At 36.8% G+C, this 15,453-nt stretch overlaps 1 protein-coding gene across 3 annotated transcripts in view; it reads left to right on the top strand.

Moving 5' to 3' along the window:
* The window catches only part of LOC117123067 (carbohydrate sulfotransferase 1-like), an 8,734-nt gene extending 2,124 nt beyond the window's left edge, over positions 1-6,610 (top strand). For 2 of the 3 annotated variants that reach the window (XM_033268890.1, XM_033268888.1), the window contains exon 2: positions 3,913-6,610. In XM_033268890.1, coding sequence (XP_033124781.1) covers positions 3,918-5,204 — 1,287 coding nt within the window. In that variant the 5' untranslated portion in view covers positions 3,913-3,917 and the 3' untranslated portion in view covers positions 5,205-6,610. Of the gene's footprint in view, positions 1-3,909 lie in introns of all 3 variants that reach the window. The other variant, XM_033268889.1, reaches the window with a different exon arrangement.
* Positions 6,611-15,453: the final 8,843 nt, after the last annotated feature.

Raw genomic sequence — 15,453 nt, 5'->3', positions numbered from 1 at the left:
GCCTAAAACTTGAGTCAATCATCAGGAAAAGAGTGCTCAATCCGTCTGGATTTGAACTTGACTAACTTGCATGTATCAAGAAATAGGAAAATCCGTCTTTAAAATCAAATTATGCTTGTCTACATATGTACATAATGAAAAGAACTTAAAGAGCATGACATAATAATCTATCGTGATCTCAATTCTAGGCCTAGCCGGTGTGCTTGATTTAACCTCGATACGCACCACCTGCTAAAATGCCCGGGGAAAGTTGCAGTTTGACACCCTTTAAATTCAAGAAAAATAAGCCGGGAGGCACTAAAAATTGGAACAGTAACTTATGGCCTGGTCGATTGTTAGGTCATGCGGGAGTGACATGTCAAATTAATTAAAGTGACTTCATATTATTAATTAATAAAATGCACTTATCTTTTGATTGTGATGGCCTTCAACATTGTTTAATTTGAAGTATAGCTTGAAGGCGATTTTTATGAAGCCATCACTTCCGTTGTGAAGTGAACAATGAAATAAAACCGATGATAGAGAGCTATTAAATCAGAGATCTGTGATCCAACCGACCATCATGCATGATTAGATTAATTGCAATCGTTTCCTCGACGGGAAATCTTGTGTTTGCATTGAGCACGGCCATGGACAGCCTGGCCTGGCTAGCCTGGCATAGCCTACCGATGATGCAGTATTATTTGTTTTTAAATACGAAAATGATAAAATAATGAATTACCTTCATCAATGAGACACACAGATTGAAAAAAAAAATTGTTCTCTAAATTATCGTATTCTACTTGGCAGTCTGTTACCGGTATTACCGAAACTGAGGAAAATATTTTATCGCTCAAAATATTTGAAAGCTACTAAATAATGGAAAGTTATGTTTTTTGGCACGAAAGTGTGCATGTACTTTACTACTAATAAATGAAGGTGTCGGAAGTCGTTAATTTTCGCCCTTTGTGTCGTCATCCGTGTGAAATAACGAAGACGGGATCAAAAGTCATAGTGATCTGCCCTTCAGTCTTGTTTGCGTATGAATATAATCGTGACTTCGTCTTAATTATTCTAATTATACCCCAATGCTTAACAAATTGCTTTAGCATCTAAGTTGATAGCACCTCCTTTGATTTTGATTTGAACATTGGAAATGTAGGCCTACGTGTAATTATACCTCCGTGATTTTTTCCAACGTGAATTAAGATTAGACTTAACTACATTAAATTGGGGACAACGATTTAAGAAAATTTTAATTTATCGTGATGTGCAATTTCTTAAAATAACATAATTCGAGTTCACTTTCTTAAAATAACAACACCACCATCCGTCTTTATCTATAATTCTCTGTCTGTCGGTGCCCTATGCTTGGAGTAGTTTGGGTTCAAATGGATCGTCACCTTTTCTGTAACAGTATCCACCGTATTAAATAGTAGGCATACACAAACCTAAGGGGTATTGTAAGCTATTTTTCGTTATTTTTTAAGAGAATACAAAAAGTTTTTTATATAAACTCTATTTCAACTCGAAACTAAAAGCACAAAAATACAAATAAACTTGTTCGATTAAATAATCGTTCTTCCACAGGATCGAGATAAAATTTATTTAAAATATCAATACAATAAGAAGAAATTCAATAACAAAACATTCAAAATTCACTACATTACATTGAAAATCGTTTTTCGTTTTTTGTTACTGAGATCCTCTCCCTTCCTCTAGAGTACATAAATAAAATTTACAATTTGAGATTTTTTTTTATTTTCAAGGTACAAGCACTGTTTACCCCTTCCCTGCACTTGCTATGTAGGTCTTGTGTATAATGGGTGGCCCTGAACTAAAATGTGTCCACATATCATAATATAAGTACCAGCTAACAATACAGTACTTCCATTCGATTCTACCAAAGGACTTACATATAGGATGGGGGGGGGGGCTGGTGGAGTCGAAGGTGAAGTGGGAGGGCTCGATGATATAGTGAAGGGGCGCTGCATCCAAATACAGTAAGGTAATATGAGGTGATTTTTTAATTACTTTTTTAAATACTTTAATTGTTTTGCTTCAAAGTGGGGGTCGCGGGGAGACCAGGGAGCTTATTTAAGAAGGCTTTGCCCTCTCCCCTGCGCCCACATAGATACGCCACTGCCTCGTTTCCACCGTTACTCCCGGTTCTTATCATCTACCACTAGATTGCTATTTATGCTATATGGATTTTATCCAGATACAAGCTCCATAACACCTTTGCGGTGTGTACAACCACAGACCCTAGGTACAACGTAAGCATAAATTTAAATATAAAATAGGACATAATAAATACGCAAACACAAATTTTAAATGCTCATATTTTCGATGATAAAAATATTTGTAGTGTCGCTACTATGTAGTATTATGAAATAAATTTTCTCCACAGAAACATGGGTTTATAAACGGATGGAGGTACTGTATTTGTATTATTTTACCTCAATGAACGCAGCACCGCAAAATATATCGCCTTATGGCAAGTTTATGAAATTATACTGACCACTGTGTCAATTTAGCCTTGATATGACCTCTCACCTTCTAAACTTATGTTAACAATCTTCAGCATCGCTCATTATGCCGCTGACACTCGATTACTATAATATTAGAACCTAATGAAACGTATGACAAGGGTGAGTAATAAAATAAGGGCGACACAAGCTTAACACTAAACAAAACACGATCTACATCGTGTTAGTTCCACTGACCCCTGAACCTTATAACGTACCACTAACCCTCTATCTGTTTTAGTCGTACTGTAGCTATGCTCCTGGTCCTGCGATTTCTCTAAGCTTTAGTGTAGGCTTATCTCTGCCATTTTCAGCATTTTAATGATCTTTCCTGCTGTTGTCAATTAATTTTTTACCGGATTTATATAGCATTGGGAAGAGGACAAAATTATCAAACCACCCTTTATTGTAACTATTAGAAGATGAATTGTACAAATTGATGAATGCAATAAAACATATCACGGTAAAATTGTGTCTTGCCATTTTAATGTATGGCTGTCGAGGCCGGTTTTGAGCCATTAGGAAAGTCATGTCTTTAAATATAGGCCTATGCAAGTTCTTGTCTTGCATGTCCTGTTTCTCTTGATTGGGAATAGGGAACTTATCGAAAGTCCGTGAGGGGCATTCTGGATATCATTAGTGGGTTCAACCATACCTCCATGGTTCAACAAGTCCTGAGGTCCGGACCAGTGGGACGCCTAGCGTCCGATCAGTGACGTGTCCAATGATTAGATCAGATAAGAGAAGCTATTCCTCCTTGGTCAACCAATTTATGAAGGTAATGAAATAAATTATTTCTGGTTATACGGATGGTTATACCTCTATGTTATACAACAATATTGTTCTATGCCATGGCCAGGCAAGACAGCAGAAAGTCCAAGGCTGCAGTGGTAGACTAGTTTAGAAAAGGGTGCTTTGAGGTGAATTCTAATTTTGAATCGATTGAATCGCAGACACTCGGTTGTTGAATGAACGGAAGGATACATCCTTCTGGTGAAAACAGCGTAGTATGTGGTATTTTTATAGAGTTAAGTACAGTATACCTAGAATGCAATCTAAACAACTGAAGGCATAGAACGCACAGTACAATCTTTACAAGAATACCACAGTCGTCGTATGACCCTGTCACCTGTCACGGACTAACAGCTTCTGTGGTTTTACAGGGTTAAATATGTTTCGCACATGAGTTATAAAAAGTTACCGGCTTTCATCTCGTATTATCATAAAATCAAGTATCAAAAATTCGTTTTTACTAAACCACAATTATATACGTACATGAACGTCTTGTCCTGGGTTTATACTAACCGACGCACCGCACCTACAATTTCCCTTGAATGATTGTGTGACGTCATGACAACTTGATATTTTTAAGCCTATGCTAATTGTCGTCTGCTTTTTTTTTCAGTGCCCATGAATATTCGTCGGATGTTTTACCGCCCCCGGGCTTGTTGCTCCTTTGCCGTCATCACGTACGCTTTCGTACTTGGTGTTACCTTCACTTTGATACAAACTGCGAGCGAAATCTTTATAGACTCATTTCGCCACGGCAAGCAGGATTTAAACGGTAATGGTGCGGGAAACACGGCTGATCAAAGCCCTCAGCTTGCTCAAATTATCCGGCGAAGTATCCTCAATTATGGGCCTAGGTTTCAAGTTCTACCGTCATTGTTTTCAAAGTATGACGAAAATGCAGACGATTATTCTACACCAAAAACTGCTACACATATTTTGATAGTTACTAATCGAAGGTCTGGTTCAAGTTTTCTAGGTCAACTATTTAATCAAAATAAAAACATTTTCTTTCATTTTGAACCCCTTAAAAGTATTGAGCAAACGGTACCGAGACAATTTTTTCCAGGAAATTCTACAGAGATGATATCCGATATTTTTAAATGCCGTTTCCCACCAAAACATTTGTTATTGAATTTCTACAGTCGGAATTATTTGCATCGAATGTCCAGTCGAGTTTTGTCCTCGTCGCCTCTCTGTGAACCCGAAGAGACATCAGCGAAGCGTCCGACATGTAAAGCACTAAAATCAACTACTACACGATCGGAATGTACAAAGTATAAACAATTTGCGATTAAAACGATTCGCTTTGCTAAACTCCAAGACATTGAGCCGTTGGCACGCGACCCATCACTTAACTTAAAGATTATTCATCTGGTACGTGACCCACGTGGCACTTTTATTAGTCGCGCGAAAAGTGAGAAAAAACCTATGGACATGACGGCAGATGAATTGAATAACGTCAGATATCTTTGTTTACGAATGCAGCAAAATTTGGAGTTCGTTACAAACGTACCCACCCCTGATTGGTTGAAAGGCATTTATAAGATAGTGCGGTACGAGGATATGGCAAGAAAACCTGCAGAAACTGCGCAAGATATTTATGATTTCGCGGGTCTTGGACGCCTTCCTCGCAACGTAGTCCAGTGGCTAAGAAACAACACAAAGACCTCAAGAGGAGATTCTTACGCTGTCACCCGCAATTCTTCAGCGACTTGGCAAGAGTGGCGTTATAGTATCCCGTTTGAAACGTCGGTAGGAATCCAAGATGTCTGTCGGGACGTGTTACGGTTGCTTGGATATAGGGAAGTACCAATGCAATATCTGCTACGCGATGCCAGAGAGGATTTACTGAAGCCTTTGCCAAGTATCTGGAACTCCTTACACCGCCCCAAAGATATTTCATGAAGCTGTGGATCCATTGTCTGACTGGCATATACATATTTGTTTCCGAGAGTTGGTGGGCGTACTCACACTCATTGAAAAGGGGGTGGGGGGCTAGCTCGAGAATGAAGTGAGCGGGGAAACCCGAGGTACACGATTATATTCTGGGCGTATCTAAGGGGCCTCCCGATCTTTTTTCCCTCTTAGATACGCTACTGGTTTATAGAATGTTCTAACAATTGTTGGAGTTGTTTCCTCTTTTCATTTAAATTATAACTTTAAAACAAAGCATTAAAAATAGGCCTACACGTGTATATATATTTATTTTAGATTTCTTTCTGTAAGATAGGCCTATCAAAAATGACCTATGGGAAACGTCTCGGGAAACGTCTCGTATCAAAGGGAATGTTTAGATTTACATGATTATGATTCAACACGATTCAAAATAGAAATGTGTCGGAAATGTTATGTGACTTATGCACATGGGAGTCTTCACGCATGCGTACACCATACAAACGCAATCATAGGAAACAGTGAATGACACACTTTGTTAGAGTGCACAAGGAGAGGTGGGTTAAATTATATATTTCGTCTCGAATGTCGTTATGTAGTTATATATTTTCTTTAAAGAAATTATATCACAAATAAACTTCTTAAATTATGCTGCACATTTATATTGTCTTTCAATGTATCACGAAGAAGTATAATAGCAAGAACCTGTATAATAGTTTCTTATTAAAAATGTGAACGCGTGTCTTCAGGCTAGGCTTCGGCCCTGTACCTCTTCTGAACATGCTAAGTGTACTAACCCAATGGGCTTACAATCGATTAGTCATACTAACCCATAATATGTGCTTACGATCGATTAGTCATATGATGAAAATTGACCAATAACGTGGCTGAATATGAAAACATTTCACTTAACATTTTATTACCGAAATATGCTGCAATGAAATGTCGTTTGTAATTATATTATATATTGTTACTGTACGAATACAAGTTTTAAAACATTTTATTGTTTGTCAAGGTGTAAATATAAGAGTTTATACCGTTCACTGTTAAATATGTTTTAAAAAGAAAGCAAATGAGTTATAAAGAATAAGTAAAATAACAAGAAGAGGAGTGAGTCAAGAGTCAGTGTAACAAGGGAACAGTAAAATTACAGCCTTCATGCTGGATAAGCTCATTTTTTAATAGCGCATGCCCGTATAAAGGTTAAGCAACATGCCCAAAATATAGGTTTATGACGATAAACCTTGGATATGGGCATGCGCAGTTTAAACTAAGAATTGGCATATTTTCGGCAAAGGGCCGACTCCCTTGCTCGGGGCCGAATTCTAGTTATGTCGACCAAATATCTCTGTGACACTGGTATTGATTTTTAAAGAGATCATTTTTTAGGAGTAATAAATATAAGCACACATTCGAAATATCACTTGTTGATTACATGTCTCGTGTATATTATATTAAAATATATGACAAAATGTTTATATACGATTCAGTTTTCGCGGGGTTTCCCGTACAGACGTGCCGTACTGTATAAGCCAATAGTAAAAAAATAGAGCGGTACAGGTACTGCATTATATTTTATCTTTAATATGTTTACAATAGTTTCTCGTTCTTCAAGTTGTAACTTCTAAGGTCTCAAAAGTAGCCAAGCAATTCAAAATTGATAATAAGGCTCTACAAGCTATATTAAATACAGGCCTACGTTACTTTGTAATTAAAAACAGAAGAAATGTTTAGGAAACCTAAAAAAATACCACAATATAACTGACGTTGGTTTGCTAGGTGGATATAAAGGCCTAATATATTATACTTAAGGAGTCAATGAACTGATTGGGCCTACGATTAGATTTTCGACTGGTTACGGTTCAAGATACAGGGGACATCAGACGAGACTGCGAAAAAACCGCCGGATGAGCACTACAACCGGTGCCTACGCATTTAGCTCTTTCAAGGCGGTTGATCATAGATTTTGTACTAAAGCACAATTTGACTTGACACTGGCGCTCAACCGGTGTCATTATGCATTTAACCCTCTATTTTTTTAATTAAAAAATTCCGCTACTTTCGAACTTTGCACATTTTGACTTGACACCGGCGCTCAAGCAGTGCCAATAATACTCGGTTTTCGGGGTTGTTGATATATAAATAAACAGAGTATTTCGAACTGTGCAGTCAATTTGACTTGACACCGGCATTAACCTCACTCGACAATCGTTCTTAAAACACATGCTGTTGATGAAGTAATGTCGACGTGTAAGCATCAAGAGTAACTATTCTACGCATCCACTAACACACCGGGAAGTATGATGTGCCACGTGGTAGATATAGGCGTACATATACTAATGTTAATCATTATAGGAACAAACATTTTGAACGTTTTGAAACCGTCATGCCCAATGACGTATACGACGAATACCTGTAGTGCGTACAAGCTACGCACCTACCTAGGCCTGGTCCAATAAAAATATACATTAGTAGTACTATGCAGTACCGTCAATGAATAATAATTAATGATACACACCAATGATGGAAGTCGAAGTGTCTTACCGTAGTGCCTACCTATAATAGGTCTATTAATATTATGTCTGTCAACGATTATATTTACAATACACATAGGCATATACGATACACATAATATCAACCGAAAGGGCTGATTAATCTCATAAGAAAGTGTAATATATAGGCTACTCCAAGTATTGAAATATACACGCCATCGTGTTAGGATTCAATTCGACAATAATTATGCCATCATCAGGAATGATGACACAATGTCGAAATATTGAATCCCAACACGATGGTGTGTATTTTCAATACTTGGAGCAGGCCTAAGTGAGGCCTATTATACTTTCTTATATACCGTAGTCTACCGTGAGGACTAAAAAACTAAAGAGGGTGATCAACAATGACAACGTTGCTGTTGTTGTAATTGAATAATGGATTACCGATATAATGATAATAATAAATAAAACGACTGATTTAAAACATTTATCTTAATCGCAACTATGGCAAAACCAAACCAAATGGATGCGTCTTGATAACACTGTAAAAGTTATTAAAAGGTTTGCCTCCTTTTGGTGTTATAATCATTTTGGTGTTATAATCATTAGAACCAATGTACTGCTAAAGCCAATATGGATAGTTAATTAGAGCGTTATAAAATAATTGATAATAAAAGGGAGAGAGGATCATAGAGAATCCTTTGGATAATAATAAGTTGTTCTGTAGCCTATGATCAGAGCTCTTGAACCAAAATTATCACAAAAATAATATACAGTACCGGAAATTTACTATGAATAGATCAAGATTTGCGATAAATGTCATTAACGGTTTACTTTGCTTGTCTGTATTAGTTATTCCCGGGAGTTATTCTTGATATTGTATTTCAGATTTGATTATATTAAAACACGCAACCATGAAGGGCAAAACAAGACATAAAAAGTGTGTACGTATTAGATTAATCGATTTGCATTTGAAGAATAATACGTTCAAAAGGCCCAAACATTTTATTTTTAAAATACAATTCAGTACATGGATTGTGATGTATTCTTTTCGTGTTCGCACTTAGAATGTATTCAAATAAGAGAATTGGCAAAGCAAAGATGTTTGCTTTCTATAGTCTTTCTGTTATGGAAAGGGAAAATGATATCGCACAGCGGGCAACATCCAAACTGACTGGATCAAAATACAAGTGACGTAACAGTTGACCTGGTAGTGTGGAGGCCAAAATACAGACGTGTAGGCCTAATCTGTAACCCGCTAATAGGCTTGTTTACAGTGGCCCTGTTTTGTTTTGATATACTATACAAAGTTCTAATTACATTGAAATAATTGAGTGTGCAGTCAAGAGTGCATATCTCCGTCTTGTTCTGTTCAGTTCTTTCATTCATTCGTTCGCGCTCCGCCCGTTTAGTCATTCGTCTGTTATTATTCCATTCATTTATTTATTTGTTCAAAATCATCATACAATTCACACAAAAAATTATATAAAATTCAGGGAAAACTTTAGAAAAATGGCTTTGATAGAGTACTGACAAAGCACCAACACTTTTTTTCGAATCCATGTACTGTACAAAACGAAATTTTGCCCACGCTTCTTTGCCTTGATGTTTTATCCACTGCTGTCTCTAGGCGTGATGTTCGATGTTTTTATATTTCTGGTTGTACGTGGCGGTGGTAGAATCGGTTAAAAACAGGGCCGCGTCTGGAATGCTTCTACCAGGAAACCAACCAACAACCACCAGCCCAGGCCCGTAGCCAGGGGGGGTTTTTATGGTTCGGGCGAACCCCCCTTTTCTAGCGAACCCCCCTGTTCTCTAGCGAACCCCCTCAAATTTTTTAATGAGTCCCACTCGGACGGAATGTCTGTTTTTAACTTACCCATCATTAAATCAAAATTTAGCACCTAATTCATTATTTGGTGACCCGTTTTTTTAATTCTAGCCTGCGATACAAGCCTTCATTCATAGAACATCTCATCTTCAGAAGTTCGGAGATTTAAATTGAACACAACTCCGGCAAACTATGAATTTACGATGGCTTACATATAAGGATGGCAAACATCGATAAAAACCCGGCTCCCGTCTCAACATTGACTGGCCTTTGCCTGAATGTTTGTAAGAATGTACCAACCGGTAACGAAACTGGTCGCCGTCTACCTAGAGTAAATGGCGCCACTAAACGAAGCTAAAGTTTTGCGGCTTAATCCACCAAATGCAGCTAAAGTTTTGCGACTTAATCACCTGATTCTGGACTGTGTGGTTAGAAAATTCCATAGCCATACTGTCCACAGCGCACCCTATTTGCTGATGGAGCATTTTTGGGAAATTGACTCCTTTTTTCCATCCCAAACAAAATATTATTAATAAGTCAACATGGTCCATCTCAGTCATCATAGCCAGTCACAAAATTAGGAAGGTTGTTTTCAACAGCAGACACACACACAACAGAACGGAATGCGATAAAGAATTACGAAACGTCGTAGAATAACTGACTTTTTTCGTCCACTGTGGCAAAGAGGAAAACGACATATATTCCTTTAAGGTGGGTTATTTTCACAAAAACGAGATGCAATAATGAAAAAATGATTATTATTGTTCATTTTTCATTTTTTTTCCTATTCTTCTTTCTTCCTATGCTTCTTCCATATTTTCGTTTAAATTTAACTTTTTATACTAAATACATATTTACGCATATATATATATATATATATATATATATATATATAAATTTATATCATTTTATTACAGATTTACATATTTTCTGTTACTTTGTGTCTGTATTTAACGTTTCAATCTTTTGCATTATTTAAATATCAATTATTATCATAAATTTTAATGATGACATTATTTCATATAGTATTTTAGATAAATTTATAAACAATTTTAAATATTTAAATATAAACTATGAAAGTAAATACACGTAGATTAGATCAATAAAAATGAACCTATTAGGCCTAGTAATCTTTATGTATTCATCAACACGAATAACATTTTCAATATTCTAATCAATTTTTATATAGCCGGAGTTAGTTTCGACCTAGGCAAACCTTTGCTAAAAAAGTACACTTTCTCCATCAAAAGATTTCTTCTATGAATGGAATGACCTGTTCGAAGCACGAACTCCTGTACCGTTACGATGTTTAATCGTACGGGAAATCCACTCACGATGCGGTACCGTTACGATTTTTAATCGTACGGGAAATCCACTCACGATGCGGTACCGTTACGATTTTTAATCGTACGGGAAATCCACTCACGAAATATATTATAATTTTATTATATTACCACCTTTTTATTACATAGATCTTTTTCAAAACATAACTGCTTTTATAACATTATATAGACCCATTAAACACAAAAGGTGCTCTGGCTTCGGGGGCTTCGCCCCCGACCCCACCGGGGCCCTTAGGCAGGCCCCTGCACCCCACGCCCAGAGAACCCCCCTTGAAATGACCTGGCTACGGGCCTGCAGCCTATAAAACAATGATTATTAATGTTCAGGCCCGTAGCGTGACTTAACTTGTGAGAAGTTCATTTCAGTGGAAAGTGGACCCTTTGGCTTGTATGATCTCCGATACTCTGGAGAACATTGTAAATATATCTACGAATATCAATATTTCGTTTTAAATGCGGACCGTCTCCAGTTTTTTGGCGGTTCGTCGTAACCCCCTTAACGCCCCACGCTACGGGCCTGTGTTAGGGTAGCGACTCACTCCAGTAAGATCAAATGACCCGCATACCCCACCCTATTTGTTGTTTTCAGTAGTCCCAATTATCGAACCACGCCAACTAAACTTGATAATGACGGACGTTACCCATACAGCCAACTAAACCAAACTAGGCCTATGTATCAGATAAGAACGTTAAACTGAGAGTCCCCGGGGCAGCGTAGGCTGTAGCTACCGAAGCCTTAATCATCGGGGGTTGTGGAAGCCAAAGCCGTTCAAGCCAAAAATGATATTGAACAAGCTTATTCAAACATTAAATCGTGTGCAATAGTGGCTTTCTACGGTTCTAAACATGGGTGAGCCGTGAAAATGTTCACACGAAACATTGTGTTGGTTACATTGGCGGATGTCAGATATGGTGGTATTAGGCCTAATTCTTTCTGATGGGCATTTCTGGAGGGGGTGGACCCGATAAACGTGTTTTGTATTAACGACCTTCAATATGGAACGCCAAAACGACAAATTACATGTGGCGTAGTGCAAAAGTCAAGTGACACAGTGCAAAACTAAAGTGGCACAGTACAAAACTAAAGTGGCGCAGTGCAAAACTAAAGTGGCACAGTGCAAAACTAAAGTGGCACAGTGCAAAACTAAAATGGCGCAGTGCAAAACGAAAGTGGTGCAGTGCAATTCCAAATGCGTGTGCTGCTACTTGAATTTTGCACTGCGCCACTTTAGTTTTGCACTGCGCCACTTTAGTTTTGCACTGCGCCACTTTAGTTTTGCACTGTGCCACTTTAGTTTTGCACTGTGTCACTTGACTTTTGCAATGCACCACTTGACTTTTGCACTGCGCCACTTTACTTTAGGCGATATTGTATGGAACGCCAATTTTGGCATCAAAATTAAACTAAATAAAATAAATGAATAAAAATATCAAGAACACATAATTCTGTGCCTACCTCCACCCTATGCCTACAAAATTCATGAAGGCTGGTGATTCCATTCTTTTTTAAATATCCTCAGCTTTATTTGGACTGCATTGCAGTGTGTAGGCTCACTTATATTAAAACAAGACAAGAAAGGCAAAAGTGCAAAAAACAACCCTGATTAATAGGATAAGCCATGTAGAGAAAACAAGTAGAGGCCCTAAAATGAATATTGATAGAAAAATAAATCGAATGTAACATTATTTTAATAGAAAAAGAAGCCCAATATGAATCCAAAGAAGTTGAAAACATAAACAGGCTTGATTTAGGCTCACAGTGCAGTGACACTTTGCTGCAACGATATACTTTGTGTGTCCGTTTTTTAGTTATACGAATAACACTTTATTATTTGAGCTATATTTATTCAAACTTCAATGTTCTTCACAACAAAAATACATAGCAGCAACAAGGCGGTTGCGTGTGGGTTTAAAGGTAGGCCTATCAAAACAGCAGAAAAATGGCAATAAATAAATAAATAAAAATAAGAATACAGAAAAAATACGAGACGTACGGTATTCCGTCATCAAAAATATCAAGTTTATTCTATAGACATAGACATTTAATGACCAAGGTGAATGGACACAAGACTATACTGTGCCAACACTCATAATATCACATCCTCATTTAAATTCATTAGTATTAAATATTAAACCTGTGTATTTCAGTATCCAATTGTTGATGTAGATGATTGAGGAATAGGATCCTAATTAATTACATGTGTAAATGGTGATTTAAAAAGGAGATGGAACATATTACTAAAGCGGGATTTAATTTCCAGAAGAACATTCAATAAAAGAAAGAAAAATTCATTCTCTTGGGCTACACTATACTTTTACCAATGTGTATGTAATTATTGTTTTAGTTTATCTTTAACTAAATATAGTTTGAGGGGTGGCACAAGAATTTGCCCGACGGGGGCCGAGGTTCCCTATTGGGGGATATGAATAATAATAATAATAATAATAATAATAATAATAATAATAATAATAATAATAATAATAATATAGGCCTACCTAGTAAAAATTAGTTAATTTCTATTTTAATGCCAAATTGGCATTCCATACAGTATCGCCAAAAGTCAAGCGGCACCGTACAAAAGTCAAGTGGTGCAGTGCAAACTCAAAATGCGTGTGCCACCATATTAGTTTTGCACTGCGCCACTTTAGTTTTGCACTGTGCCACTTGACTTTTGCACTGTGACTGACTTTTGCACTGCGCCACTTGTAATTTGTCCTTTTGGCGTTCCATACTTCAAGTGCATTAAAAATTAAAATAATAATAATAATAATAATAAAAATAATTACCCTGTCTCTCCCATCTGCTAGACGAAAAGTTTAACATGATTAAATTCCTGTTTTAGTTAAATAAAAAATACCGTTTATGTCATTTCCTCTTTATTTTATTACCTGTTTATATCATAAGTAATAACTGATTGAATCGTCCTTGTTATTCTATTAGTTTTTTTTTTTAGTTTTTTTTAAGCGTGACTGTTGAGACGAAAACAAATCATTCACTATTTAAATTGCTTATGTTGTAGGCCTATATCTAAGCTAGCTTGAAATTATAAAAGAAATTACGAGAAAAACATTTTCATCGCAAATGTCAGAAACATAAATATCACTGTTACTATGGTTGCATTGATCAGATTGGCTTGAATCAATGGGCCTTTCCACTCACCCGCCGTGCGTTCATACAAGAAAATCCCTGATCCACATACCAAGAAGATGATGATCGGATCACTGGCCAACAGGAAACTGGAAATGCGTACATGTGATTGGTTAATGATAGAAATGCGCTCAACTTGCCAACCGAGAGTGCTCGCTAACCGTTAGCGTGTCCGGATCCTGGTACCGATCGGGCGGTCTCACACGGGTACTAACGGATACTATGGCTCTTGTCGTGTGAACCTGACCAGTGTTTGTTCGTTTGTGGGACATAACACGTGTTTGTGAGATGCACGCGTATTCTCAGCGCTGCTTTGTTAAGTTTGATTAACACTCTGGATTGTGTTATTCAATATATTTTGTAATTAGAGTAAAATTATATTAATCAACTAAAATTGAAATAGCCCATTTTAATAGTGCCAACGCTGATAATTTATATCATACTTCTAAAAAAAATATTCAATGTTTAATTGAATAGTTTTGTTTCCACACCCTCCACACACACAACATGTATTAGAAACAATAATGCAGCACAATTTTTTTTTTGGAAAAGTTAATACTCAGGACTTAACAAACCGAAAACGGGGATAGAATAATTATTTCAAGATACTGTAAACAAAACATCCCATAATATTATGTTGTAGGCATAAATATTCGACGTTTAGTATATAAAACTCTTACAATATATTATGAGAGTATTAAATGGAATAACATATGGACGATGTCCAGTAGGACTACTTCGGAAAGTTTTATCAACCATAAAATCATTAGTTAAAATTGTGTTTCTGTTATCATATATCCTATTAATTGGCAAGGCTGATTTAATTTCCCTTTCGTTGCTTTTATAATTTCCTAGCATGGCGCCGGCCTCTCATCTTCACGCCTTGTGATAATAAACATGCAGTTGGGACTCCTTCATCACAAGTTTTCCCCAGACCATGGAGGAAAGAAGCTTCATCCTCCATGCCAAGATCAACGCCAGTGTAACGAAATGTGCCTTTTTAGATATCCTTCCTTTGTCTATATAAGTATCAAGTGTCTGAATTAATTAAGGAATTATTCAGCAGGCCTATGTTTCTGGAGACGATAACATTTTGAATTCCACTGATACAGTGTTATCTATAGCGAAATTAGATTACTATTGGAGTAGGTACTTCTACAGTCATATGATATTTACCCGGAGATAAAAACAAAAAGATCTAACAATAAAAAAAAAAAACATATCTTAAAATGCCTACCCCACTCCAACACCCTGATCTGACGTACAAGCTACACAATTTGTACGATCAGTGATAGTGTTTATATATCAGGCTAGACGGAATACAACAGCTAATCACAAAATTAACCAATTGGGACAATGAGGATTTGTTAGGAATTCAAATCCGATTAAAGCAACTGATCTTTCACACTCTAGTGCACATGCGTATTTGAACAGCACTAGATCT

Source organism: Anneissia japonica, unplaced genomic scaffold (assembly GCF_011630105.1).
Source record: "Anneissia japonica isolate Jap-2015-1 unplaced genomic scaffold, ASM1163010v1 scaffold2999_len715162_cov194, whole genome shotgun sequence".
NCBI classification, from domain to species: Eukaryota; Metazoa; Echinodermata; class Crinoidea; order Comatulida; family Comatulidae; genus Anneissia; species Anneissia japonica.
Note: the sequence above shows the minus strand (reverse complement) of the source record. Positions and strands in the feature narration are given on the sequence as shown.